The 26495-nt window shown below is 32.8% G+C and overlaps 2 protein-coding genes across 4 annotated transcripts in view; both read right to left on the bottom strand.

Annotated features, from left to right (window-relative positions):
- wwtr1 (WW domain containing transcription regulator 1) overlaps window positions 1–15684 on the bottom strand; it is a 57929-nt gene extending 42245 nt beyond the window's left edge. For all 3 annotated transcript variants that reach the window (XM_051094789.1, XM_051094790.1, XM_051094791.1), the window contains exon 1: window positions 14979–15684. In XM_051094789.1, coding sequence (XP_050950746.1) covers window positions 14979–15388 — 410 coding nt within the window. In that variant the 5' untranslated portion in view covers window positions 15389–15684. The remainder of the gene's footprint in view (window positions 1–14978) is intronic.
- Window positions 15685–20952: 5268 nt separating this feature from the next.
- On the bottom strand, window positions 20953–26123 carry commd2 (COMM domain containing 2). Its single transcript, XM_051095631.1, has 5 exons — window positions 25907–26123; window positions 25365–25442; window positions 24778–24860; window positions 24464–24637; window positions 20953–23242 (listed from the first exon to the last, which is right to left on the bottom strand). Exons 1-5 carry the CDS (start codon window positions 25971–25973, stop codon window positions 23045–23047), a joined length of 600 nt encoding a protein of 199 aa, XP_050951588.1. The 5' UTR covers window positions 25974–26123; the 3' UTR covers window positions 20953–23044.
- Between the last annotated feature and the right edge of the window lie 372 nt (window positions 26124–26495).

Genomic DNA, 26495 nt, shown 5'->3' with positions numbered 1-26495 from the left:
TGATTTTAATAATGAAAAAACTCAGATATTTCATTGTAAATTTAAAAGTAATGTGTTACTTTACTAGTTACTTGAAAAAAGTAATCTAATTACGTAACCCATGTTACTTGTAATGCGTTACCGTCAACACTGAATTTGACATTATCACAAAATGCACTTTTTTTGAAAGTGTACTTAAGTGTGGGCTTAAGTATTCCATTGTCATAATAAAAATATAGTTTTAATTCTTCTGTGGCTGGTATGCCATCAAATTTAAGGTTAGTAAATTCTCTCAATTCACTCTCCATTGGCAGGTGTGCCACACAGCTTTAGCTTTAGACCCTGACGGCACCTGACTCGAGACCAGATTAGAAACGTTGATGGCTGCATGTTAAATGGTCTGTCAAATTCGATTGAACTCAAAGAAAATAACCCCTGGGAACTCTCTCTCTGCTCTTTAGAACGATACAGATTCCTCGGCAGCGGCATAAAGGCATTGCTCTCCTGGAATGTGTATTCTTTGGAGGAGCCACTTGGAGCAAATTTGACTCTTTTCTCTTCTCCTCTTGTCACCCACCTTCTTGCCGGTGACGTGGTGAGTGGAATGCATGGGCGTCTAGTGCGTTTCAAAGATCAGACGCATGCCAGACCCTTCAGGAGAGACAGACAATGAACATCACGCTTAAGTTGTCCTTCAGCGAAGCCCCCTCTGAATCCAGCAATGCATCACACGGGACGGGGTGACGCTGCTGTGAATCAGGGGCAGGCCCATGCTGTTGCGGCCCCTGATCTACTCAAAAACAAATGCGACCACACGCATTCCCCCCTGCTAGAGGAGCACCGAAAACAATGCATCCACATAACTGAGAGAGACAGACAAAACTCACTGAGAGGGAGGAGTCTGTCACAGAGTTTGTCAACAAGTCTAGAAGGCGGTGTTGTCACTTTAAACTCCGCCCACTCAGGGATACGCCCCCACAACACAGTGGGCGGTGAGTAAAACACAGAACCCATTTTCCAATGCAATCAGCTCATGCAGATGCATTCTGTCAAATATAATAGTGATTTAGTGGCTATAAAAAGAGAGTAAAAGCTGCTGAACACAAAAAACACAAGCAACCATTTCTTAATCATATCTAGAGAACAGAATATTATAAAGTCTTAGGACCACAGACAATATCAACCAGTCTAAAGTCATAAAGCTTTGTTAGAAATTTGAGGCTGCAGCTGTAAAATCACATTTGCATTCCTGCATATTCCATCTAGTGTGTTGCTATGATTTGTGATAACATATGAGAATCAATAGTTTGGTTGGTTTCATTAACCTCAAACCTTTTCACATTATTGTACTAAATGTATACATTTTTAAAGTATTAAAGAAAACAATATTTAATATAATAAAAATTTAATGCACTTAAATTAATTATTTCTTAAAATAGACTTTAAAAAAATGTGCACTTCGTAAAAAAGTGCAATTAAAAGTTTTACTGTAAAGTGCATTTAAAATAGTTGCCCTTTTGTAATCTTATTTATTTATAAGTACACTTATTTTCATGAGTTGACTAACAAACTTTAGCACATTTTTAATTTTAACCTATCAGCGTTATGCAATATTTAGTGCAATTAATCATGATTAATCACATCCAAAATAAATTTGTGTGTATACATACTGTACAGTACGTGTGTATTTATATGTATATATAAATATACATATATACATGTATATATTTAAGAAATACATTTAATAATATATACATGTACATATTTATTAAATATATATTGTTATATATAAATATACACAGCACACACATATATTATGTAAACACAAACTTTTATTTTGGATGTGATTAATCATGATTAATCGATTTGAGAGCACTAAATTACATTTAAAGTGAATCATTACAATTATGAAAGACAACTGAATTATGAAATTACAAATAAAAATGTACTTAGTTTCTATATTTTTTGAATTTACCAAATTGCAACTCCTTAAGCGTTTTATTAGAAGTTTATAAAAAGTATATTTTAGATCATCATGAATCCTTGCAAAGTACATTACAACTATGAAAGACAACAGAATTATTAAATTACATATAAAAATGTACTTTTAAATGTACTTAATTGCAACTCTTTACAAGTTTCAAAACAAGTTCATAAAAGTTTATAAAAGTATATTTTGGATATATTTCGTGAATTCTTGCAAAGTACATTACAATTTTGAAACAGAATTATGAAATAAAATGTACTTAGATTTTACAGAAGTGGGTTAAAAAGTACTCTAATGTTCAACAACACTGTAAAAACAAAAAACAATTACCCTGCAGACTTAAATTTTAAGTTCAGTCAACTCAAATAAGTTTAGTCAACTTTAAAAGTTGTACTAAGTGAAAACTTAGATATTTGAGTTGACTGAGCAAACAAGTTGGTTGGTTAAACTTAAAAGCTGGGTTTGTTACCTAGCTGCCTTAAAATTTTAAGTTGAATGAACTCAAATATCTAAGTTGTCACTTAGTACAACTTAACATTTCAAGTTGGCTAAACTATTTTTAAGTTGATTGAACTTAAAATTTTAAGACAGCTGGGTAACAAATTATTTTAAGTTGAATCAACAAATTGTTTTTTCAGTGTAGTTGCACTTAATATAAAAGTAAACAATAATGCAGCTTCATTTAATAGCAATTAACATGCAATTAAGTATATAATGTTTGTAATAAATACTACAAATTTTGCTAAAGTGTACTTTTTCATTATGGAAAAGAGCAGCATGAACATTCTGCTGAGCATCTGCTTTCATATTCTCTGAAAAGTTTTTATAATAATCATATGGGTTTGGAATGTCATTTATGTGTGAAATATTTCAGGAAAAAATATATAAGAAAATATCAGAATATTATTTTATATTATAGTTTATGTATAAAATTTAAGCTGGAAACTTCTTCCATACAAAAGTAAAGCTGGAGCACAGATCTACATCTTGACGGGATTTTCTATGGAAAGACACTGTCAGACAGCAGGTGTCAAATCTGTAAACTAACTTTTTTGGAGGTTCGTAATTCTTATTTTCTTTGTTTTTCTTTTGAACCGCTCTTTGAAGTGCGTAATGCGTGTTTATTGTTTTTACTTTGCCCAGAGCGTCCCTCCTGCCATTATTCCCAGGAACAAAAGGAAATGAGCAGCTCCATATCCTGTAGACAGAGCCATCGCTTTCAACTGCTTATTGGAGAGGGGGTGCAGAGACCAGCAAAAGCACATGGAAAATACCTCTCAGAGAGCACACGGAAAACTCAGACATCAGATCCACACCGAAACAATCACAGCGAAGCTTTGATTGACACAAACTACTAAAATACTTCAAATGTAAAAGTAAGCACGGAATCCAAAAACGGAATCATTCCACTCTATTTGAAAAAAAAAAAAAAGAAACAACTAGTAAACTAAACTAAAATAGTTTTTAAAGTAGAAAATATAAACAGTGTTTTTTCCATGCAAAGCATGATGCTCAATGATAAGGTGTTGTTGTCAGAGCATTTCTGAGCAGGGCTCTAGTTAACAAAAACTAAAACCAAGAAAAAAGAGATGTATAACTGATATAAAATACTTTAAAAATCATTTCTGTTTTTCACGGATCACAAATGAAGATATTTTAAAGAACGCTGAGAAACAAACAACATTCAAACCTACTGACTTTAAATGTGTGCACTAAAAGTACTGTGAGATCTTTTTTATGCTTCGCAGAAGAAAGGAAGTCATACAGGTTTGGAACGACATGAGGGTGAGTAAATGATAACAGACGTTTGATTTTTAAGTGGACTATCTCCATGAGCAATAGTAAACAACTCTAATGATGCACCAGCAAAACAGTTTTGGGTCAGTACTTTAGGTCACTATCTGTAAACTGACAGAGATACGAGGCCTGTGTGTATCGAAATCTCCCATCCTCCCCTGCTAAAGGGTTACAGATGTCTTCCCAGAAGGGGATGTCTGTTGACGGTCAGCAACACTGTGTACAAGAGCCACTGAAGAGCTACAAACCTGCTTCTTTATTTAAACGTCGTAAAACACTTTGGCATGGAGCTCAGAGGAGCGGCGCGGTACACAAAGCAGTTGCTGTCAAAACACTTTCATCCTCTATCTGGTATTATTCACAAACTAAAACGCATCTGGGCAATCGACTGATCCATGCAGAAGGGCCTAGTTAAGTTAGCCACTTTCTTTGCTCTACTGCCAGGCGTACATTAATGAAATCAAAGCCTGGAGTGCAGAAATACACTCTTATCTGCTTGATAAGACCGTCCAGGGAGAAAATCAGCCATCTTGAAGGAGTTCTTTGTTTTCAGATGTTTAAAGTGATGGAATCATGGTGTAAGTTAGGACTCGGGTCCACGAGAAAGGTCAATAAACCATTGCACCCTTAAGGGATGTACACACAGAACTTTCCCTAGTAAAAAAGTAATTGATTTAAAATGCATTTATTTTATACTAAGTATAGTTCAAGTCTATCAACATATTTACTGACATATCGCTTGAGACTTCATATAAAAACTGTAATTAAACTTTATTTGGAGTACTACTTGTGCACAATGCACATTTCTTAATATTAAGCCTAAAACATGTTTTAATGTCAGTATTGATGAGGATTGTATGTCTTTAAATAATACCTTAAATGCAAACTATTTAAAGCGTACCTAAAGTACACTGTAAAAAATAAAAAAAACACAATTTGTTGAGTCAGCTTACAATAATTTGTTACCCTGCTGCCTTAAAATTTTAAGTGCAGTCAACTCAAATAAGTTTAGTCAACTTGAAATGTTAAGTTGTACTAAGTAACAACTTAGATATTTGTGTTTGTTAAACTTAAAAACTGGGTAACCCAGCTGCCTTAAAATTTTAAGTTGTCACTTAGCATAACTTAACATTTTAAGTTGAATAAACTTTTTTTGAGTTGACTGAACTTAAAAGTTTAAGGCAGCCAGGTAACAAATTATTTTAAGTTGACTCAACAAATTGTTTTTACAGTGCAATAGTTCCACTTTAGCACAATCACATATACTTAAGTATATCTTTAGTTGTACTTCTGCACTGCTTCTGCACAATTAAAGTGCATTAAGTACAAAATTAGTTGTAGACTTTAAATACACCAGTTAAGTATACTAAAAGTACAATTTCAGGGTGTTCATTTACATATTAAGTACATAATATATAAATGTATTTGCAGTATACTTAGCATAAAATTAATGTATTTCAAATACATTTTAGCATATTTATTTTTCCATTGTTTTTTCTATCTAAACATGTTAGATGGTTATGCTGGTTGATTGGATTTCGCCCACGAAAATTGGTCGAACATCAGTAAATGTGATCGCACCTTAAGACCAGAAATTGAAGTAAAAACACAAACACTTGTTGTAAATACTTCACGTGTGTTTTTGCACATTACTGAAGGGGGCGACAGAGTTGCCTTTAAATTACTGTTCCAATAAATATGTTATCACTCACACAACTAGTTAAAAACATGTCTGTTTACTAACTTGCTCAGCTGTATTTACTCCACAATTGCTGGGTGCCGCTGAAAGACGCCGAATGGTGTCGGCAGTGTGCGTACGCTCACAGAAAACAATTTTAAAGACGTGTTCGAATTTTAAAGATGTGGCGCAACACTTCTCGTCCAGCGTGCGACCACCTTTGTGCAGAGCTATGTATAACAGGGTGTTTCTGCTTTTCTATAAGTGCCACCTACTGTCAGAAAGTAAATTTCCATTTTAATTTGATGTTCATTGGTCTGAGCAAACTGCATGAGAAAATAAATAAATAAATAAATAAATGTAACCTAATTTTTCGTACCAAACATTTGTTTTGGTGTAATGAGATGACGTGAATGTTTATTTTGGTCTAGCATTCAAATCATAATGTTTATCGCACTGTTTTCTTAGGCCTTTAGAGTATGCAGAAACACACAGGAGATGATGTATACCATCTTTTGAAACAGTCAGTGAAGATGAGGCTTCAAACAAAGGCTGATGAACACAGTCTAGTTGAGAGGACCAGGAATAACAGATGCTTTTTCTGTACTGGATATGAGTGAAAGCACAGAAGCCCCCCATCAGCTGCTGCCGTGTGTGAAACGCAGCTCTAGTGTTATTGTAGACGTCAATGAGCTTACTGAGCACTTCATAACACTGGCCTTTGTCTGAAAACACCACAATACCACTGACTGTTTCAATGGAGTGCCATGTGTTTCACTTAATGAGTACAAATATAACATGTGTAGCTATAGTGTACAATATGGCAACCTGTGATTTGTTAGCTTAAAGAGCCATTTCTACATGATTTGACACATAAACATTTATTTTTTGGTATAAATTAATGTATATCGGTTGATTCAGTGATGTTAAATAATATTGCTAGGGTGATTGCTAACAAGTCCAAGTCAACCCTTTTGAAACAGATGTAAAACGAGTACTTGTTACAGAAATAATCGCGATTAATCGCATACAAAATAAAAGTTTAAGTTTGCCTAATATATGTGTGTGTGTAATAAATAAACAACATATTTCTCTTAAATATACACATTAATTTATGTGTATTTATATATACATAATAATTACACATAGTACACATATATTAGGCAAACTCAAACTTTTATTTTGTATGCGATTAATCGCGATTAATCGTTTCACAGCCCTAATTAATAATCATACTTACAAAATAATAATATACTGAATGTTATGTTTTTGAACACTTGCTTGCATTTTATTTAAATGAAACTGTATTATGGTTTACATTTATATTAAATGTAACTGGCTGAAATCTGAAGTGCTTTTCGGCCACTTAATTAAAAATTTTCTGTGTATGTAATTTCATAATTCTATTGCCTTCGAAATATGGTTCGAGTGTACTGCTGAATGTAAATGTGAATTAAAATATATAATCATTTGTAAGTAATATATTTAAATATATTTGATATATAAATAAGTCTACTTCTACTTTTGTACTATTAAAAACAAAATATTTACAATTTAAAGTAAAACATTTGCTATAATTGGAAAGTGCACTTAAACAGTCAGAAAATGTCTGTTTAAGTACACATAAGTTGGCATTTATTTCATTAATATGTTATCTGCCATTACACAATTTTACAAAAAATAAAAGAATAAATAAAACATTTAAGCAGTGCTGGGCAATGATTAATTGTGATTATTCGCATCCAAAATAAAAGCTTTTGTGTACATAACACACGTGTGTGTGTGTTTATTATGCATATAAAGACACACACATACAGTATACATTTTGAAAATATTTACATCTATTTACTTGTATATATTTATATTCATATAATTTATATTATATATATAAACATAACATATTTTCTTTAATATATGCGTGTGTGTGTATTTATATATACATAATAAACATACACAGTACACACGCATATATTATGTACATAAAAACTTATTTCGGATGCGATTAATCACAATTAATTGCGATTAATCGTTGCCCAGCACCACTTTTGAATATGTAGATTTGAATATGTAATGCAATTAAGCATAAATATTGCTTATTATCAAGTCTTCATAACATTCTGGGTGCAAACTGTAAGTTTTATCACTCAGAAAAGTGATTTTGTGATGTATCATTAATCTTATAGCAATATTCCAAACATTAAGTATGAGCAATAGTGATAGAGCACTGCTAATACTGTTCAATTTGCTAGTAAGATATAAGATCTAGCCATATTTTTATTCTGCTATCTGTTTACAGCCATCAAGTTTGTAAAGTCTCTTGTCCATCTATTTATTTCTACCAGTTCTGGGCATTTCTACAAAGACGCTGGTGTTCGGCGCTCCCTCACACGGCATTTCCTTCAACTTTAATTGCTTTTATACAGTTTATATCGGCGAGTCACGCAAGGCCCTGAAGTGATTCGAAAAAAAATCATGGCTACAAAGAGACTTTTGTCTTTTGATGGCAGCTATCGGCGGAGAAGAAAGGGCCAGCCAGATGCGGCCCAGCCAAGCAGCGTCGCGCGACTAGATCTTCATGCCTTTCCAATTCACGCGCTGGACAGGAAGTCCCTCCAGCCACCGGAGTCCAGCATCTCCTCTCAAGCTCCGGAGCAGACTGAGAAAATCCAGAGTGGCATCCGTCTCCACAAACACATGTGTTATGTCTGCAGCGCAGATAGGAGCGGGTCTGGGATTCCATTACAGGCCGCTTTATGCCACTGCGGCCCAAGAGCTATTGTTTTGCCGCTCACCCCTGCCAAGCTAGAAACATTGTCCTGACATTCCTTCAGCGTCAGCCCACGAAAAAGGGGGATAAATTTAACGACTTCTTCGGTAAACATTTCCCGCAGACCAGACTCAATAGTTACTCCGCTAACGGTGTTTTAAACCGTAATGCTACTGAATAAAAAGCTCGGTTTGGTTCGCTGAGAGACGTTACCTCTCCTTGACACAGCACATCTGGACTTCAATAACAGTTGAGCAGGATTTTGTTTAATAAACCTTCAGTTGCTACAGCAGACGCGTTTAGTTTACAGAATGAGTTGGATCAAGCAAAATGTTCCCCTCTCTACGTCACAGACTTCCACAGCGACTGTTATATATCAAACCCACAACTGCTCTGAGTTTATTTACCGCAATATCAGCGTCATCACTGCCAGCCGGACTGAGGGCATATCAAACGCCAGTCAAACAACTAATAAATACCTCCGAATGGTAATAAAGTCTGTCTGTGCTACATGTCATTTTCATTTCTATGGGTGACTCTCACGAAACCTGTCTAGTACCTGACCTGGTTGTATTTCTCTCAGTCAAGTTAAAATACAAATAAATAAATAGAAATTATACTGATGGATGATGGCAATAAAGCATTTTAGGAACAATAAGAGTTTTTGCACTGCAACATTATTTTCATAAAAAAGTTTTCCTTCAAATTAGAGCTGCAAAACAATTAGTCGTGATTAATCGATTGAAAATAAAAGTTTATGTTTGCATACCGTATGTGTGTGTACTGTGTATATGTTATTATGTATATATAAATGAACACACATACATGTATATATTAAGGGAAAAATATGTTAGATTTACATGTAAAATATTTGGATTTATATATAATATAAATTATATGTAACCCTGGACTACAAAACCAGTCTTAAGTAGCATGGGTCAAAATTATTTTTAATTATTATTATTTATAATTATTTTTCCTTTATGTTGAAAACCTTTAGTAAAGATCATGTTCCATGAAGACATTTTGTACATTTCCTACTGTAAATATATAAAAACTTATAATATGCATTGCTAGGAACTTCATTTTAAAGGCCATTTTCTCAATATTATGATTTTTTTGCACCCTCAGATTCCAGATTTTCAAATAGTTGTGTATTGGCCAAATATTGTCCTATCATAACAAACCATACATCAATGGAAAGCTTATTTATTCAGCGTTTAGATGATCCATGCATATCAGTTTAAACAATTTGAACCTTACGACTAGTTTTGTGATTCAGGGTCACACGTACAAGTGTTTACATACAAACACGTACAATACATACAAATATTTTTGTAAATATATACATATATCTGTCCGTGTTTATATATACATTATAAATATGCCCATATAGTATGCAAACATAAACTTTTATTTTAAATCGATTAACCGTGACTAACTGTTTTGCAACTCTACTTTAAATTGTCATTGCTGTAATGTGAAAAATATATTTTTTGAAACTGTAAAGTAAACACATTGTGGTAGTTTTTATTGCACTGCCTTTGCAGTGAGTGTGAAAACAAATCAAAACAGTACAATCATTGTATTACAATGGGAATAACAAAAAGTCTGGATGAGAATGGACTTTTTATAGACTACTGTAATGGGAATGTATATATATACATATCCCACCAACTATATATATATATATATATATAGTAATACTTGTGCACAATGCACATTTCTTAATATTAAGCCTAAAATATGTTTTAATGTCACTATCGATGAGGATTGTGTGATCCTTAAATAATATCGTTCTTTAAATACAAAATATTTAAAGTGTATCTAAAGTATACTTGCAATAGTTCCACTTTAGCACAATTAAATATACTTCAGTATATCTTTAGTTGAATTTCAGCACTACTTCAACACAAATAAAGTGCATTAAGTACAAAATGAGTTGTTCTAACTTTAAATACACAAGTTTAGTATACTAAAAGGACGACTGCACAGTATTTTTACAAGTACATAATATGCAAATGCACTTGCAGTATACTTAGAGTTAAATAAACGTATTTTAAATACATTTTAGTATATTTATTTTTCACTAAGCTATGTTAATGGATTTGACATATACTTGAAGAATAAAAAAAAGCTTTAACACAAACACAACTGTACATTGTGCAAGATATGAGCTGGCAGTGATGAAAACTTATTCAGCACTTATAATGGAGAAAAACGGGCATCAACCTGAAGACTTTCTCGTGCTTTACGTGGCATCAAAAGAAGGCATAATTACAGACTGCCTTTTCATGAAGAAAGAACTATAAACACTTAGATTCTTTCGCCTCACTTGTTTGGACCAAAGCTACTTAAAAAAATAGACCACCAGCTGAAAGATTCTGGAGGGCAAACCTGTAATTATCTCCTGTTTTATGAAACTGGGTGAAGAAATGCAGGCTTGATTAATAGGAGAAAAGCCAAACTTAATTTTTGAATCACTAGTGTACATCAGTATCTATACGGTGATGATGCAAACCGTATTAGATCAAATTGTAATATCTCATCAAAAATGCAACAGGAGATCATAAGAATTAGTGATTTTACATGAATTATTATGATTCGTTTGTATGAAAATATATCATTTTTACTAAAAAGTGCATGAAGGTCACCCCTAAAATGTACAAAAATATTGCAATTAAGCAAAATGTTAAACAGTTATGAATTTCCATGAAACTGTGTTACAAAAAGCTGCTATCAATCAGCTTAATCATTTCTGCAGAAACAGTAAAGATCTAGTGCGTTGAACTGCAAGTTGTAACAAAGATATCCAGAAAGATGTTGAAGCAGAAAGAGGGGGGTTGTGTGACGCTGGAAAGAGATACGTGTGCCCTAATAGTGGGGGTGAACGAACAGCTGCAACAATCCAAAGAAAAGTCTCTCAGAGCCGCTTCGTGACGACAACATTCACTTCCTGAGCCTCAACAAACTATTGTATTTTCTTCTGTGTATTTCCTTCAAAAGAAACAACAAACTTATAGATATATACGTGACGTTAGCAGGAAGAGATGAGGCGCGTTTACTGGCGCGCTGAGGAGCCTCGGAGGTGGGACTCGAAGTGAGCGCAGGCTGATCATTACTGACAGGCTTTGCTTCTCCTGACTGTTTAATTGCAGGGCGGTGTGAAGCTCGCGTCTGCTGCTTTGTTGGTGGCGGAGGTGTCCGCTGAATGTGTGGCAAGCCCTGGCACGTTTTCTTATGGTTTTCACACGAAGAGTTTCGGGTAAAAGAAGGAAGGGAACGTAGGAGAGAAGAGCTGCAGTCAGATCGTCCCAGGAAGCCTGAAGTTGATTTGAGTCTCAGAATGAGTCTGTAAAGTTACGCAACTGCATTTATAAGTATTACCACATATAAATTGGGTTTGGTTGATAGTCCGATAAAACGGCATGGAAATTTCCATATAGAGGATTTATTTACACTACCAGTCTGAAGTAGATAATTAAATTTGTAATGTTTTTAAAAGAAGTTAAGACTCTTATAAAAACAGTAAAACAGTGCTACTGAGAAATATTATTACTAATTAAAACAACTGTTTTCTATGAACATATGTTTCAGAAATCATTCTAATATGCGGATTTGCTGCTCCATTATTATTAATTATCATTAGTGATTTAATGATTCATAATATTAGCAATATTGAAAACTGGTTTTGCTGCCTACTATTTTTGTGGAAATTGTGATGCTTTTTTTCTAGGAAACTCTGATAAATACAAGTTCAAAGAACAGCGTTTATTTGGAATAGACAGCTTTTATAACATCATAAATGTTTTTGCTGTACTTTTGATAAATTTAATGCATCTGTACTAAATAAAAGTATTAATATCTTTAAAAACAAAAAATCTTATCTCAAACTTTTAAACAGTAGTTCGCTTTTCACAAAAATTAAACAACAAAAAATATGTTTTCAGCAACAAAATCCATATATTTAAACTGATTTCTGAAAGATCACATGACCTTGAAGACTGAAGTAAGGATGCTGAAAATTCAGATTTGGTCAAAGAAATAAATTATATTTAATAATGTATTCAAATAAAATACAGCTATTTTAAAGTGTAATAATATTTTACAAATTTACTGTTTTTACTATATTTTTAAACCAAAATATGGAGCCATGGTAATTATGAAAACATAAAAAAGTAATATATTTATTATTATTAAGTTTATTTTAAATACATTTTTTTGGAGTAATGACAGACGTAATGATGCTGATAATTCAGATTTGGTCATAGAAATAAATTACATTTTACAGTCCATTAAAATAAAATACAGCTATTTTAAATTGTATTCAAATGTTACATTTTTATTGTTTTTACTATAATCGTAAGAAACTATGAAAGCATAAAAAAAGAAAGAAAAAAACAGTAATATATTTATTATTATTACGTTTGTTTTAAATACATGTTTTTTGGAGTAATTACTGGAGTAATGATGCTGAAAATTCAGATTTGGACACAGAAATAAATTACATTTTACAATGCATTCAAATAAAGTACTGCTATTTTGATTTGCAATATTTTTTTATTTATTATTTTTATTTTACTGTTTTTACTATATTTTTAAAGCAAAAAAAAATGGAGCCATGGTAATTGTAAGAGACTTCGAAAGCATACAAAAAGAAAGACAAAAAGAAAAAAGAGTAATATATTTAATATTATTACACGTTTATTTGAAATACAATTTGTTATAAAATTATAAATGTCTTTATTGCCACTTTTGATCAATTTACTGAATCTGTGCTAAATAAAAATATTAATATCTTAAAAAAAATAAAATAAATAAAAAATTTTACCCCAAACTTTTAAACAGTAGTGTATCCGGTTTTCACAAAAAATTAAACAACAAAAAATGTTTTCAGCAACAAAATTCATATATTTAGAATAATTTCTGAAAGATCTCATGACACTCAAGACTGGAGTAATGAGTAATGATGCTGAAAATTCAGATTTGGTCACAGAAATAATTTTACATTGTTTTCAAATAAAATAAAGCTATTTTAAATTTTAATAATATTTTACAATTTTACCATTTTTGCTATATTTTTAAACCAAAAATTGGAGCCCTAGTGACTGTGACCCGAAATTGTCAATTTCTGTCAATATTAATACTTTTGATTCTTCACTACATTGTTTACTTTTGTACTGCATTGTTGTGCCACATGGTTTCCAGAGTACAATCTGAGTCCTGAATCAAAACTGAGATTTGAGCACCACTGATTTAACAGCCACGTTCATCCACAATAGAACAAACTACAAACCAAAGAACAGCTGAAGACTTGCTACTAGGAGAAAGGTGTGCAACTAATTGTTTTAACATGTAGGTGAGAATTAACATTGGTCTCTGGTGTCAGCAAATAAGATTTTGACACATTAAAGTGTTTATCATTTCAACACAATCAGCGAGCTGAGGGGGATCCTGGCAGGCGAGACTGAGGACCGACCCCACAGTCGACGTCCCACCGAGGTGATCACAACCCTGGTGACTAATCAACCCTACTGAATCAGATAAGAACAGAGTCCCCAGGGCCACAGAAGAATAGCTGTCTCATTCCTAGAGAGACGCAAGTCAAAACACACATTTACATTGAGACACAGTGGGGAGATAGGCTCTCTCTGAGATATGCTAAACACATCCTTATCAAGGTGAGAAAAGGCCTTGATCATAGCCCTGCTGTGTGAAACGCGTGTCGCACATGACAGTAAGCAAGAGCGGGTGTTTTTGTCTTTATGATCCACACCCAGATACTGTTTTGTGTGTTTCCGGCCTACGCCTTCGACTTGAGTGTGTTCATAGGTCAAAACGAAAGCTAAACGTAACTGCAGAGATTTCATCAGTGTGAACATGCACTGATTCGGATCAGAAACCGGTTTTGAGATCGCAAACTGTTCGGGACACCTTGCTTTTAAAAACAATGCAGTGACGTTTCTATATGAATGTAAGTAAACAAAACATAAAATAATAAAACCTTTATTATTCGATTGCTTTATATTGCACTAATACTATTTGAACTGAATTGAGCCGGGCTGCGTTTCCCAAAAGCATTGTTGATATTAGCTTCATTGGTAGCTTATGCTGCTTTTGGGAAACGCAGCCTATTGTCTTTTGCATTACTGACACACTATTTTATTTTGACACAATATGTATTGTTAAAAGCGCTATATAAATTAACGATTAATTTAAGAGATTTAATCAGTGTGAATGCGCACTGATTTGGATCAGAAACCGGTTTGGAGATCACAACCTGTTCGGGACATTTCGCTTTTAAAAACAACGTGTTGATGTTTCCATTTGAGTAACATAAAAGTGAAATAATAAAAATCATTTTCTTTATTGTCCGATTGCTGTACGTTCACACTTAATTTATTTGAAGGTGAACTTAAGCAACTTTATAAATAAACCAAGTGAATAATAAAGTAGTCCATATTCATTACAGTATCTGATTTATGGATAAGCTAATATAAATGGTGTGCTAAGAGAAAGAGATTTAATTTAAGAGATTTATTCAGTGTGAATGCGCACTGATTTGGATCAGAAACCGCTTTTGAGATCACCTATTAGGGCCGTCTATGGAAAAACGATGTGTTGGTGTTTCCAGATGAGTGTATGTAAATAAAACACACAAAAGTAACATAAATGAGTCCGTATACATTACAGTAAGTGATTTATGGCTCAGCTAATGTAAATGGTGCACTGGAATGTTTCGATCCAGCCATAATGAATGCAGCACTTACTTGAGAAAGTACTTCTGTCCGTTGGCGGTGTACGCCATCTCCCAGCCCGGCGGCAGCGGCAGCTCTTCGGCCACATCGAACGACTGGTGTCGGACGTGCGAGTGAAGGCGAGCGGGGTTCGGTGCGCCCAGGGCGCCCGCGGGCAACTGCAGCGACGCCGGGGACGAATGCGAGCGGACATGCACCGCCTGGGAGCGCGGCGGGTGGCTGCCGGAGTCCGTGCTGGACTGCCGAGAGTGGGAGCCCGAGTCCGGCTCCTTAAAAAACGACTCGGGCAGATGTTTGTTCCTCCAGGAGCTGGGTTTCGGGTTCATGACGGAGTTAAAAAGAGCCTCCAGATCCGTGTCAAGGTCTTTGGCGACATGGATCACCTGCTGTCCCGGTAACGGCTGGAGAGGGTTACTGCTCATTTTGTCGGGTATAAAAACAAACAAACCCCGAAAATCTTATTAAAATACTCGACTAAAAATGGCCGATGAAAATCCTGGAAATTGTTGGAACTTCTTTGGTTAGGCCTGTTCTTTTTCTTTTCTTTGGTAAAAGTAGTTTCGGCCTTGTTAAAAAAGTATTTCAAAGTCTTTAAAAAGTTGTCATAAAGCTACAAAAGTGTATGTCATGTTGTCCCGCATTGAGAGTTTTCAGAGATATTCCTCCTCTGCTCCGTAACTTTCCGGCGTCCGCTGACGGAGTTTCTGTCCCGATGGAAAGTTTGTAAACTCAAGCCTCTCTCTCTCTCTCTCTCTCTCTCTCTCTCTCTCTCTCTCTCTCTCTCTCTCTCTCTCTCTCTCTCTCTCTCTCTCTCTCTCTCTCTCTCGCTCTCGCTCTCGCTCTCGCTCCAGCTCTCCCTGAGCGGCTCCTGTGTCACTCATGAATATTCACTAACTCCAGCCCTCATGAATATTCAACTCATCAGTACCACACAGTTTTGTTCAATAGGTTTATCTACTGATTTTTCCCGAATTTAACAGTTTAACAAATGTTTTTTAAACTGGTGTGGTACTCAAAATCAAATTGCCTTTGAATAAAAAGACACAATTATCTAACCATTTTTTTTTAATCTATTAAATATGGATTTAAAAAATGTATTTGATATTTTACTACTTTACTGTATATTAAAAAAAAACGAACAAAAAAAAAACACTGTATTTATTATTACGTTAATTATTGTTAATATTGTAATTAAATTTTTAAACAATACATTAAAAATGCCAGATAAATGCTAACAAATATTGTCCATTTAATCATTATTAAATACATATTGTAAATTTAATCATTAGCTTTGTGATCTCTAATATGTTATAAACACCTGTTATTTTTATCCATAATTCCCATACTTATTAATGTAATGTATTAAATAATGAGAAATAATTATTGAGGAATAATTATTTGTTCCTCAATAAATTCCTCAATAATAATTAATCATATTGAGAAATAATTAATTCATATTTGGTGTGTAAGTTATATAATGTATTAGGTAATTAGAGTTATTTAATTACATGTAAAACATCTATTTATTTAGAACATTTATTTAGAATTAATGTATTTATAGAAAATGTAAACATTTAAAATACTTTAAAACGCTTAAGCAAAAATGAAAAATGTTTCCTTTGCAACTAACTGAAATAAAAAAAAATCAAATTACAAAACCTAAAAGTGAAATTTAAAAAATGATGCAATATAAAAAAAGTAAAACAATAAAAAGCAATAAAAACAAGAAATCACAAAAAAATAAAATAATGGATTAAATTAAATTATTTTTATTATTTATTAATTAAAATATTTAAAATTAAATTATTTTAATTTCTAAATAAAATCATTTGTTAAAATATACACAGATAACTCATATATTCATAAATTATATTTTTTATTGTGTTATGATGTTTTTATTGTTTTATTGTGTTAGTTAACCTTATTAGCTGTTTTATTGTTTGTTGTTGTTGTTGTTTTGATCAAAACAACCCAACACTATATATATATATATATATATAAAAATAAAAATAAAATTAAAATAAAAAAAAAAAAAAAAAATATATATATATATATATATATATATATATATATATAATAAAAAAAAGAAAATTAAAAACATGATTTTTGAAATGTGTAATCTGTTCTTGCAAATGAACTCTTCATCTGTTAACATTTTACAATAAGGTTCATTATTAGTTAACTACATTAGTTAACATGAACTAAGAATGAACAATATACCGCATTTACTAATAGTTAATGTTCATTTCAGCATTTACTAATACATTATTAAAATCACTAGTTTTGTTTGTTAACATTAGTTAATGCACTGTGAACTAACATGAACAAAATAACATTAACAAAGATTAATAAAAAGTGTAATAAATGTATTGTTCTTTGTTCATTATGTTAGTTAATACAATAACTAATGTTAACAAATGACACCTTATTGTAAAGTGTTATGCATATTATAGTACAAAAATAAATACTATAATAGTATATAAATAGACTTTTTCTTAATCAATTTCACACATTTTAATGTAACTGTTCTGAAAACAATTAACACAGCCATGTAAACACACTCTCATAGCTAAACAGTTCGACTTTTTTTTCTAGTGCATGTATTAAAAGTAAGATTAAGACTAAGAAATTACAGACGTGTTCTCCTTTTTAGCTATAGATGTTTGTAATAATACATAGCTAATACATGTTTGTTGAGAAGTTCCTCAACAGGAAGTTTTGTTATATGCATATAATAAAACCAAACAGCCCTGTATATATATATGCATTGCTGTGAAAAGTGCCCCATCCTGATTTCTTCTGCGTTGTGTATATTGAAACAAAATACAACATAAAACAGAAACAGCCTGAGTAAACACATAATACATTTTTATTTATTTATTTTACTGAAGCCAAAAAAGTTACCCAATACCTATCACCCATGTGAAAAAACAACTGGCCCTTTAAACCAGTCTCAACCTTGATTGCCCTCCTGTATGTTTCCAAACTTCAATAATTTATATTATTGTAATATTGCAATAATAATATTAAATGTCATTTAAGTGTATTGTATTAATGTACTAAATAACCTGTGCTGGGTTACAAATTGTAGTCCATTACTGATTCCAAAATCCATTACACATTTTAGGTAATGTAATCAGACTACTTTTGGATTACTTTTAGATTACTTTTGAACTATGAATATGCAAATTTTACTTATTTATTAATATTAACACAAATATAATACTAATATTACTTGATTATTATCCTATTACATTAATTTCGTGAAAACAATTCGGGTAAATTTATTAAATGAAAGAGGTTTGACTGACAAAAAAAAAAAAAAATGTTTGGGCACCCTGAAAAAAAAAAAAAATGAATTTGTGCATTTTAGTGTGTCTAAAAGGCAAAAGCCTTACATGGACAAATCTGGAAGACTTTTTGAACATTTATAAGTAATAGTGATTTTAGAAAGAAAAAAATAATTTATTCTACAATAATTCTAACAAAAATAATTTATTCTTATTTTGTGAATAATATCAAAGACTATAGAATAGCCAAGACTTGTCCCTTGTCAGTTTTGAATGGGAAAAGATGCCACGCTCATTATGGCCGCGAAGCCCCGCCTTCTTAATGAAAGAGCCAAACATTGATTTGTAAAGTCAGCACGTCACTGCAGCTGCCGTTAGAAGTTTTTTGGGGCTTTTTTTGTGCCTTTATTCGGACAGGACAGTGCAGATTAGACAGGAAAGCATTAGGTGAAGAGAGAAGGGAGTGGGATCGGCAAAAGACTACAAAGCGGGATTCGAACTCGGGTCGCCGAGACCGTAATTGCACTGTTTGTCTGCGCACTAACCGTGAGGTTATTGGCGCCAACATATGCCGTTTGAAATTCCGGTGTATAGAAACATTCAGCGTTCTGAGACACGCGTTCAGTACTGCGCATGCGCACTGGCTGATCTTACCTCAAAAAACAAGTTTTTTAACGCTATTGGAGCATAAGGAACTGTATTTATGAGGCAGTTCTTGTCAGATTTAATTGGTGATTTAAAATATGAAATTTAATCGTAAGCTTGGTGAACAGTTTTGGAGAATTTTATGTTTCCCCATCCAAAAAAAATAGAAACAGCACTTGCCTGCCCGAGGGACATTTCAAAGATGGCCGCCGAGCGAAATGACTTGCCTTAAAGGGATTTCGATAATATGTAATCATGCAATCAATAAAAGAGTAACTGTAGTCTGATTACGAGTACTTTAAAATGTAATGTAATCAGTTACTACCGAGCTCTGTAAATAACTAATGTAACATTTTTGATGTTTACTATTATGTATTGTATTAAATTACATGTGTAGCCTTTTTATTTAGCTTAGTTTTATTTATTTAATTATTTTTGGTTTGATTTTGTAATGAATAAAATGATATTCTCACAGCAAAGGAGGAAGATTCCTTTTGGAGCTCAGGGTTTGTATAAAAATTAATTTTCACTAGCATTGGTAGTATTTTATAATGTGGAGCCGTGTATGTGTAAAGATGTGGGTCAGATGTGTTGTGAAGCCGTTTATCAGGTCAACCGTAAATCCCAGCCGACACACAGTCACACCTCATAATCATCGTACAGTACATGTCTAATGCACATGTTCATGTGTGGAGATGATTATATTCATCTGACAAAAGAATGAGTCAACGATTCTTAGAATTGCAAGTCATTGTGTCTTACTGAGAAGGATTCTGACAATTCAGGCACAGTTGAAGAAGTGCGTCCTGCCTATATCCCGTGATGTGAGAGACGGAGAGTGTTCACACACACTGTCCATCTGTGATGAGGAACAGTTGACATCAGCAGGAGCTGAGCTAATGTTAGCTCGCAGTTCAGACTGCCTTCATGGGAAACACACCTGTCATCAGCTCCTTCTGTCCCCACAACACTCACATCTTCAACAAATGCGCACTCAAACACACACTTACACCTCAGTTTAAGATTGGTGTGTGGCACATAAAACATCCGTTCATTAGGATTACATAGTTTAAACCAATAAACATAATGCATATGTGTGACTCTGGACCCCCAGCCCAAATTTTTTACTCTTTCATCCGTCATATAGGGACGCTTTTCACTGTCCAATTAGTTCTGGATATCCCGCCCTACACTGTGTCCTGTTGAATATCCAGTTTCACTCCAAAATACAGAACAATGTGGAAGTAAAATGGGATATAAACTACAATAAAAACTCAACATTTTTTGATAATTAGAACAAAGCTAAAAGATGAAAAACGTAAAATAAATAAATAAATAAAACAATGAGTAATACTGCTTTGGCAACTAACTGTAATAAGTACATTGCAGTTAAAATTTAAAACTAAATTTAAAATTAAAATAACATGCACACACACACAATAACAACAACTACAAAAAACAAAAATTTGTTAAAAATATTTTGAAATGAATGAAAATATAAAAAGCACAAAATAATTACTAAACCATCAAATAAAATAAAATCGAAAAACAGGAAATATAAAAATAAAAGCTGATTTGAAATATTAGTATTATAATATTATAAATGACACAGAAAACATTACTGTAAAGTTTACTGAAAAAAAAATGTCATAATTTGTTATTGTTTTAATTTGTGATTGTAGTTATAAAATATCAAGGATATTGAACAGGCTAATATTAATTATCATTAATAAACAAAATCAAAACTAAAAAGTTAATCAACGGACAGGGCACTGCTTCATATATGAAGCTAAACACAGTCACACTGTATCATTGCGTGTGTTCATCACGTGTTTTTAATACTGTTGAAGTTACACCACAACCTCGAGCATAAGGGAGTGGATGACTGCGCTAACATGTAGTTTAAAAGTTAGCAATTAGCAAATCAATAATTGTCCTGACACAAGGAAACAGTTGCCCTGAAATTCAACAAAGGCTAAATGACTCACAATCATGTTAAATTACTCAAAAAAGAGTAAGTGCTTCAGGCAAGTTTTAGCTCAATGTAAACCTGATATTGTTATTGCATTTATTGTATTCATAACATAATACATGTTAAACTGGAAGGGTTATGTTTTTATTACACAAACGGATGAAAAACAAATGAAAGGATAAGCATCTATGAACAGTGCAGTGAGGAAACATTAGCAGGAATCTGCTACTGCACTTTCAGTTTTCTTTTTCTTCTCCAGATTTCTGCAGATTTTCATTTAAAGTAAGTGCATAAAAAAGAGAGGACAAAATCTGCAGGTTCAGCCTATAGGCCTGATCATTACTCGGCCTTACGGACATTTTAGAAAAAGTGCAATAAACATTGATGTTTAATAAATTGGTCCAAGAAATGCATGTATTGCTGGGGAGGTAAACCCTCAACCCAAAAATACACACAAACACCCTTCAATTCCACACACTTAAAGGAGAAGTCCACTTCCAGAACAACAGTTTACATATAATGTACTCACCCCCTTGTCATCCAAGATGTTCATGTCTTTCTGTCTTCAGCTGTAAAGAAATTATGGTTTTTGAGGAAAACATTTCAGGATTTTTCTTCATATAATGGACTTCAATGGTGCTTCCGATTTTGAACTTCCAAAATGTAGTTTAATGCAGCTGTCGAAAAACTCCATATTATTTTCTCCTACAACTTCAGAATGGACCAACATCGTTGTATCTTTCTTTTTGTAAACAGCGTTTGACTTACTTGCACTTTCTTAGACTTTCTCTGGTCTGTAGTTCTGCCTCAGTTCGGCGTGACCTTTCGACATGATTCAATAGTACTTGAACGCACATCCCAGAGCCTGTGCTACACAAGCTCTTGTGCTTAAAAAGTATACACATTTTAATTTTTTGAAAAAAAATGTCAGATCGTTTTGCTAGATAAGACCTTTTTTCTTTGGCTGGGATCGTTTAGAGCCCTTTGAAGCTGCATTTAAACTACATTTTGGAAGTTCAAAATCGGGGCACCAATCTAGTCCATTATATGAAGAAAAATGATGAAATGTTTTCCTCAAATAACATTTTTTTTTTTACAACTGAAGACAGAAAGACATGAACATCTTGGATGACAAGGGGGTGAGTAAATTATTTGTAGTTATTTGAGTAATTATTTGTTGTTCTGGAAGTGGACTTCTCCTTTAAAGAGACAGTCCGTCAAAACAAGTCAACTCTGTCATCATTTACGCACCCCCTTTCTTCTGTGGAACACAAAAGAAGATATTTTGAAGAATATTGGTAACGAAATGGTTTTGGCTCCTATAGTATGAACAAAAATATTTTGGAAGTCAGTGAAACCTGAAACTTTCAGTTATCAACATTCTTCAAAATATCTTTTGACAAATATCTTATGAATATAGTATGAAGATATTTTAAAGAACCAAATTCATGGTCTCACGGACTTCCATTCTATGTTCCATTGGACATTCCATTAATTTCCAACATTCTTTTAAAATATCTTCATTTGTCTTCAACGGAAGGAAGAAATGCTTACAGGTTTGGAACATTAAAGGAGAACTGCACTTCCAGAACATCAATTTACAGATAATGTACTCACTCCCTTGTCATCCAAGATGTTCATGTCTTTCTTTCTTCAGTCGTAAAGAAATTATGGTTTTTGAGGAAAATATTTCATTTTCTCAGTATAATCGACTGATACGGTGCCCCGATTTTGAACTTGCATGAAATGCAGGTTGTAAACGATCCTAGCCGAGGAAGAAGGATCTTATCTAACGAAACGATTGGTTATTTTCATTAAAATAATACAATTTATATACTTTTTAATCTCAAACGCAGACAGACAGAAAGACATGAACATCTTGGATGACAAGGGGTGAGTACATTATATGTGAATCTTTGACTTCCAGTAAATAATGACAGATTTTTATTTTTGAATGAACTGTCCATTTACTACAAAGCAAAGGCACCAGTTAATACTTATGGCACAAATTAAACAATAAAATCTGCATTGATTTGTCTCTAAGAAACATCTGGAGTGCCGGTGGAGCATCACTGCTTCACAGTCAATCAAACGAGCAGACTGATGATACAAATGTAATCAGGAGTAAATTGTCTTCCTCTTCTGAGCCTTTCATTAGTGTTGACAGTCATCTATTTGATGTTGCGGAGGATGCGGCGGCAGTGGTTGGTCTTGAGCTCGCCGAGCGCTCGTTCCAGCTCTTGAATGAGATGTTGCAGTGTGGCGGGATCCGTCTGCAGGACGTGGGCGCTGCGCTTCGCACCATCCTCCAGGTGGAGCTTCAGGGTCACGGTGGGTTTCACCTGATGCCGAAGCGCCCGACTCGCCAACTACACAGAACAAAAAAACTGAACAGTCACTTACACTATTACGCATACAATTTTTGATAGATGATTATGTTCTATGCCTTGCAAACTTTGGGTTTTCTGTGACATTTGTTGCAGTTTCTGCCTGGAATATCTTTAAACTTAGCCAAGTCAAATGACCTGTTTGACATATACGAAGTTGTCAAAACTACACTTATTTTAATTATTTTCCATCAAAAAGAGTATATGAATTTATACATCTTAATTATATAATTACTGTTTTATCATTTATTCTTATTTTATTTGCAATGTTTTTTTTTTTTTCAATGGTATAAATTGTGTGACAATGTATAATAACTTCTATACATATAATATATATATATATATATATATATATATATATATATATATATATATATATATATCTGTTAATTTGGCTCTGATGCTGTGTTATTTTAGTATTATTTAAATAGTCTAAGAACTTTATTAATATTTGTTATTAGCTTTATTTTTAGATTTTTAGCTTTCATAATTTCTAGTTAGGTTAATTTAAAGTTTTTATAAATTTGTTGTGTACTTTTGTTGTTTTTTTATTTAAATTAAATGTATTGTTATTTCACTTGTAGGTTTAGTACTTTAGTACTTGAACTTATTCATCATAATTTCAGTTAGTTGCAAGTCACCATTTCTAACTTTTGTTTTTAGATTTTAAATTCTCATTTTATTTTTAGTTTGTTTCAGTAATTTTGTTTGTTTATTAGTTTATTATATGTATACAATTTTAGCTAGTTGCCATTAATATTATTACTAATATTTGTATTAATATTTTGTTGTGTATTTTTGTTACTTTTATTTAAGCTTTTATATATTTCTGTTTAGCTTTTTTATTTTTATTTATTTTTTCATTTTTATATATATATATATATATATATATATATATATATGATAAACATTTAATTTAAATAAATAAATAAATAATAACATACACATACATATATGATTTAAAAGATTTATTATTATTACTTTCTTATCTTTCTTTTCTTTACTTTTATTACAGTTGTAGTTTGTAATTCTAATATTAAAGTTTACGTTTTCATAAGACATTTCTATATTTGTTTGACATTTAACTGATAAAAAATAAAAATAAAAATAATTTTAGGTAACAGTATTGACACTGGTTCTTCATGTTTTTGCTTTGAGTCAGATTTGAGTCTGAAACGTGTCAGAGCAAAACCTCAGTCTTACTTGAACATCGAGCCTCCACTCCAGGTTGTGATAATGGGGCAGGCTGGGGGCGAGTTTGCTGAGAATCTGTCGGATCTCCTTCCTGTTCTCTAAATACAGCTGGAGCAGAAGTTTATTGAGCTCCTCTGAGAATCCCAACACCAATACGGAGTCCTGGAAATCCACCTCCGAAATCTGCAAAATTACACAAGAAATGTAGCTATAAAATGATGGATTGTCATAGTTTACTGTAGAACAGCAATTTATCAGGCACTTGTATCCAGGTGTTGCAGTCCTAGTGTGCAACAATCAGTGTTTGTGATGGAAAGACGCACCATTAGTTTGGAGCTCTCGGTCAGGAGATACATCAAGCCCTCCACGCCGTGCTGGACGCTCTCTGACGACACATTCAGCTTCCCTACAACAACATTCAACATCAATCTGTGACATTCTGCTCTAGATATCCTGTCAGGAAGGTAAAATGACCTAGCTGTTTGGCATGTACTAATTCAAAACTAAAATTATTTTAAAATATTTCACAGCAAAAGTGTTTATGAATTTAATGCTGACTTGGCATTTACTGTATAATTGTAATAAGTGTGTAATTTTCAGCTGTTAATGCACGTTATCTTTGCAAATAATCATTTGATGAAAAAAAAAATGCATGTTTACTTTAAAAATCCTTTTACAGTAAATAAATAATGAATGTAACAATTATAATATTTCATTTAAAATAAAAAAAATATATAAATGTGAATATGAAAGCATGCATTTAAATTGACAAAAATGTTAAAAGTGTAATTTTTCTTCATGTTTTGTCATAAGGACAAAACACATACGATATTCACCTTTCAAAACACCATTCTACGGATCAACTCATAAACAACTCATCATATTACAGTAATAACACAACTGTACTCACGTGCAGCTCCCTCATATATTTTAGGGTTTGAGCCTTTTTTCAGAAACTCCACTGCGATTCTGCCGAACTCACCAACAACTGACAAACAGAAAATTACAATGAAATTAATTTAAAATGTTTTATTACAGTGATTAACTTTGTGTGTGATATTTAGATCAACTCTAAACTAATCTCTTATGTTTATAAAGGATGCATTTAGTAAATACAGGACAAAAAAATCATTTAAACTTGGAAATAAACAGAACGTTTTTGCATTTTGTTATGTTAAACGAAGAAATATTTAGAAATACACATAATAAGAAATGCTGAAAGAAACAGAAGAATATTACAGAAGAAACATTACTCAAAAGCTCTTTTTTCAAATCATAAACAATACTGTAAACATTAAAAAAGAGAAGCTGTTGTGGTCTCATACTTTTGAACCCCGCTGTAACTCACAAAATGTATTTAAATGTTATCATTTTATACGAAGCACGTATTTGTTACCGATAAACAGATATCAGATATAAACAAACACAAATGAATATTTTTGTATCTCTTACCCGTTGGATCCACTTCGGACAAGAATCCTAAATGCTCCTTGTGCTCCTCAGATAAAACTAGCAGCATTTTCTGACGCTTTTAATATATCATCACACAAAATAAAGCACCAGGTTATATTTGTAAACTGAATGATGTTTAGTGAAGCTTCTCCTGTCTTACAGTCACATGATCATCTGTGTGCGCACCGAAAAACAGTCCGAGTGAAACACACGGCCAGAGCTGCAGTGCAGTTCCACAACAGCCACTCGGTGTCCACACTTTTGAAAAAAGATCAGACTTTATACATTGAAATTGTGCATTTAAAATAATGAATGCATTTAGAGGTACGAAATACATGGGTGGATGACAAATTGTACATACAAGGTATTAAAGGGATCACTTACTCACCCTACGTCCCTTACGAAAATTATTCAAGGTTTTACTAAAATAAATAAATAAATAAATAAATAAAAAACATGGTTACTATAGTTAAACACGGTAACTACAAATTACCCTGAAAAAAAAAAAAAAAAAAAAAAAAAAAAAACGGCATATGCTGGTTAGGTATGTTTTGATGCTGGTTTATGCTGGTCCTTTGTTGGTTTATGC

This window comes from Labeo rohita, chromosome 22 (genome assembly GCF_022985175.1).
Source record: "Labeo rohita strain BAU-BD-2019 chromosome 22, IGBB_LRoh.1.0, whole genome shotgun sequence".
NCBI classification, from domain to species: domain Eukaryota; kingdom Metazoa; phylum Chordata; class Actinopteri; order Cypriniformes; family Cyprinidae; genus Labeo; species Labeo rohita.
The sequence above is the reverse complement of the archived record's forward strand: the minus strand, read 5'-3'. Positions and strand labels throughout refer to the sequence as shown.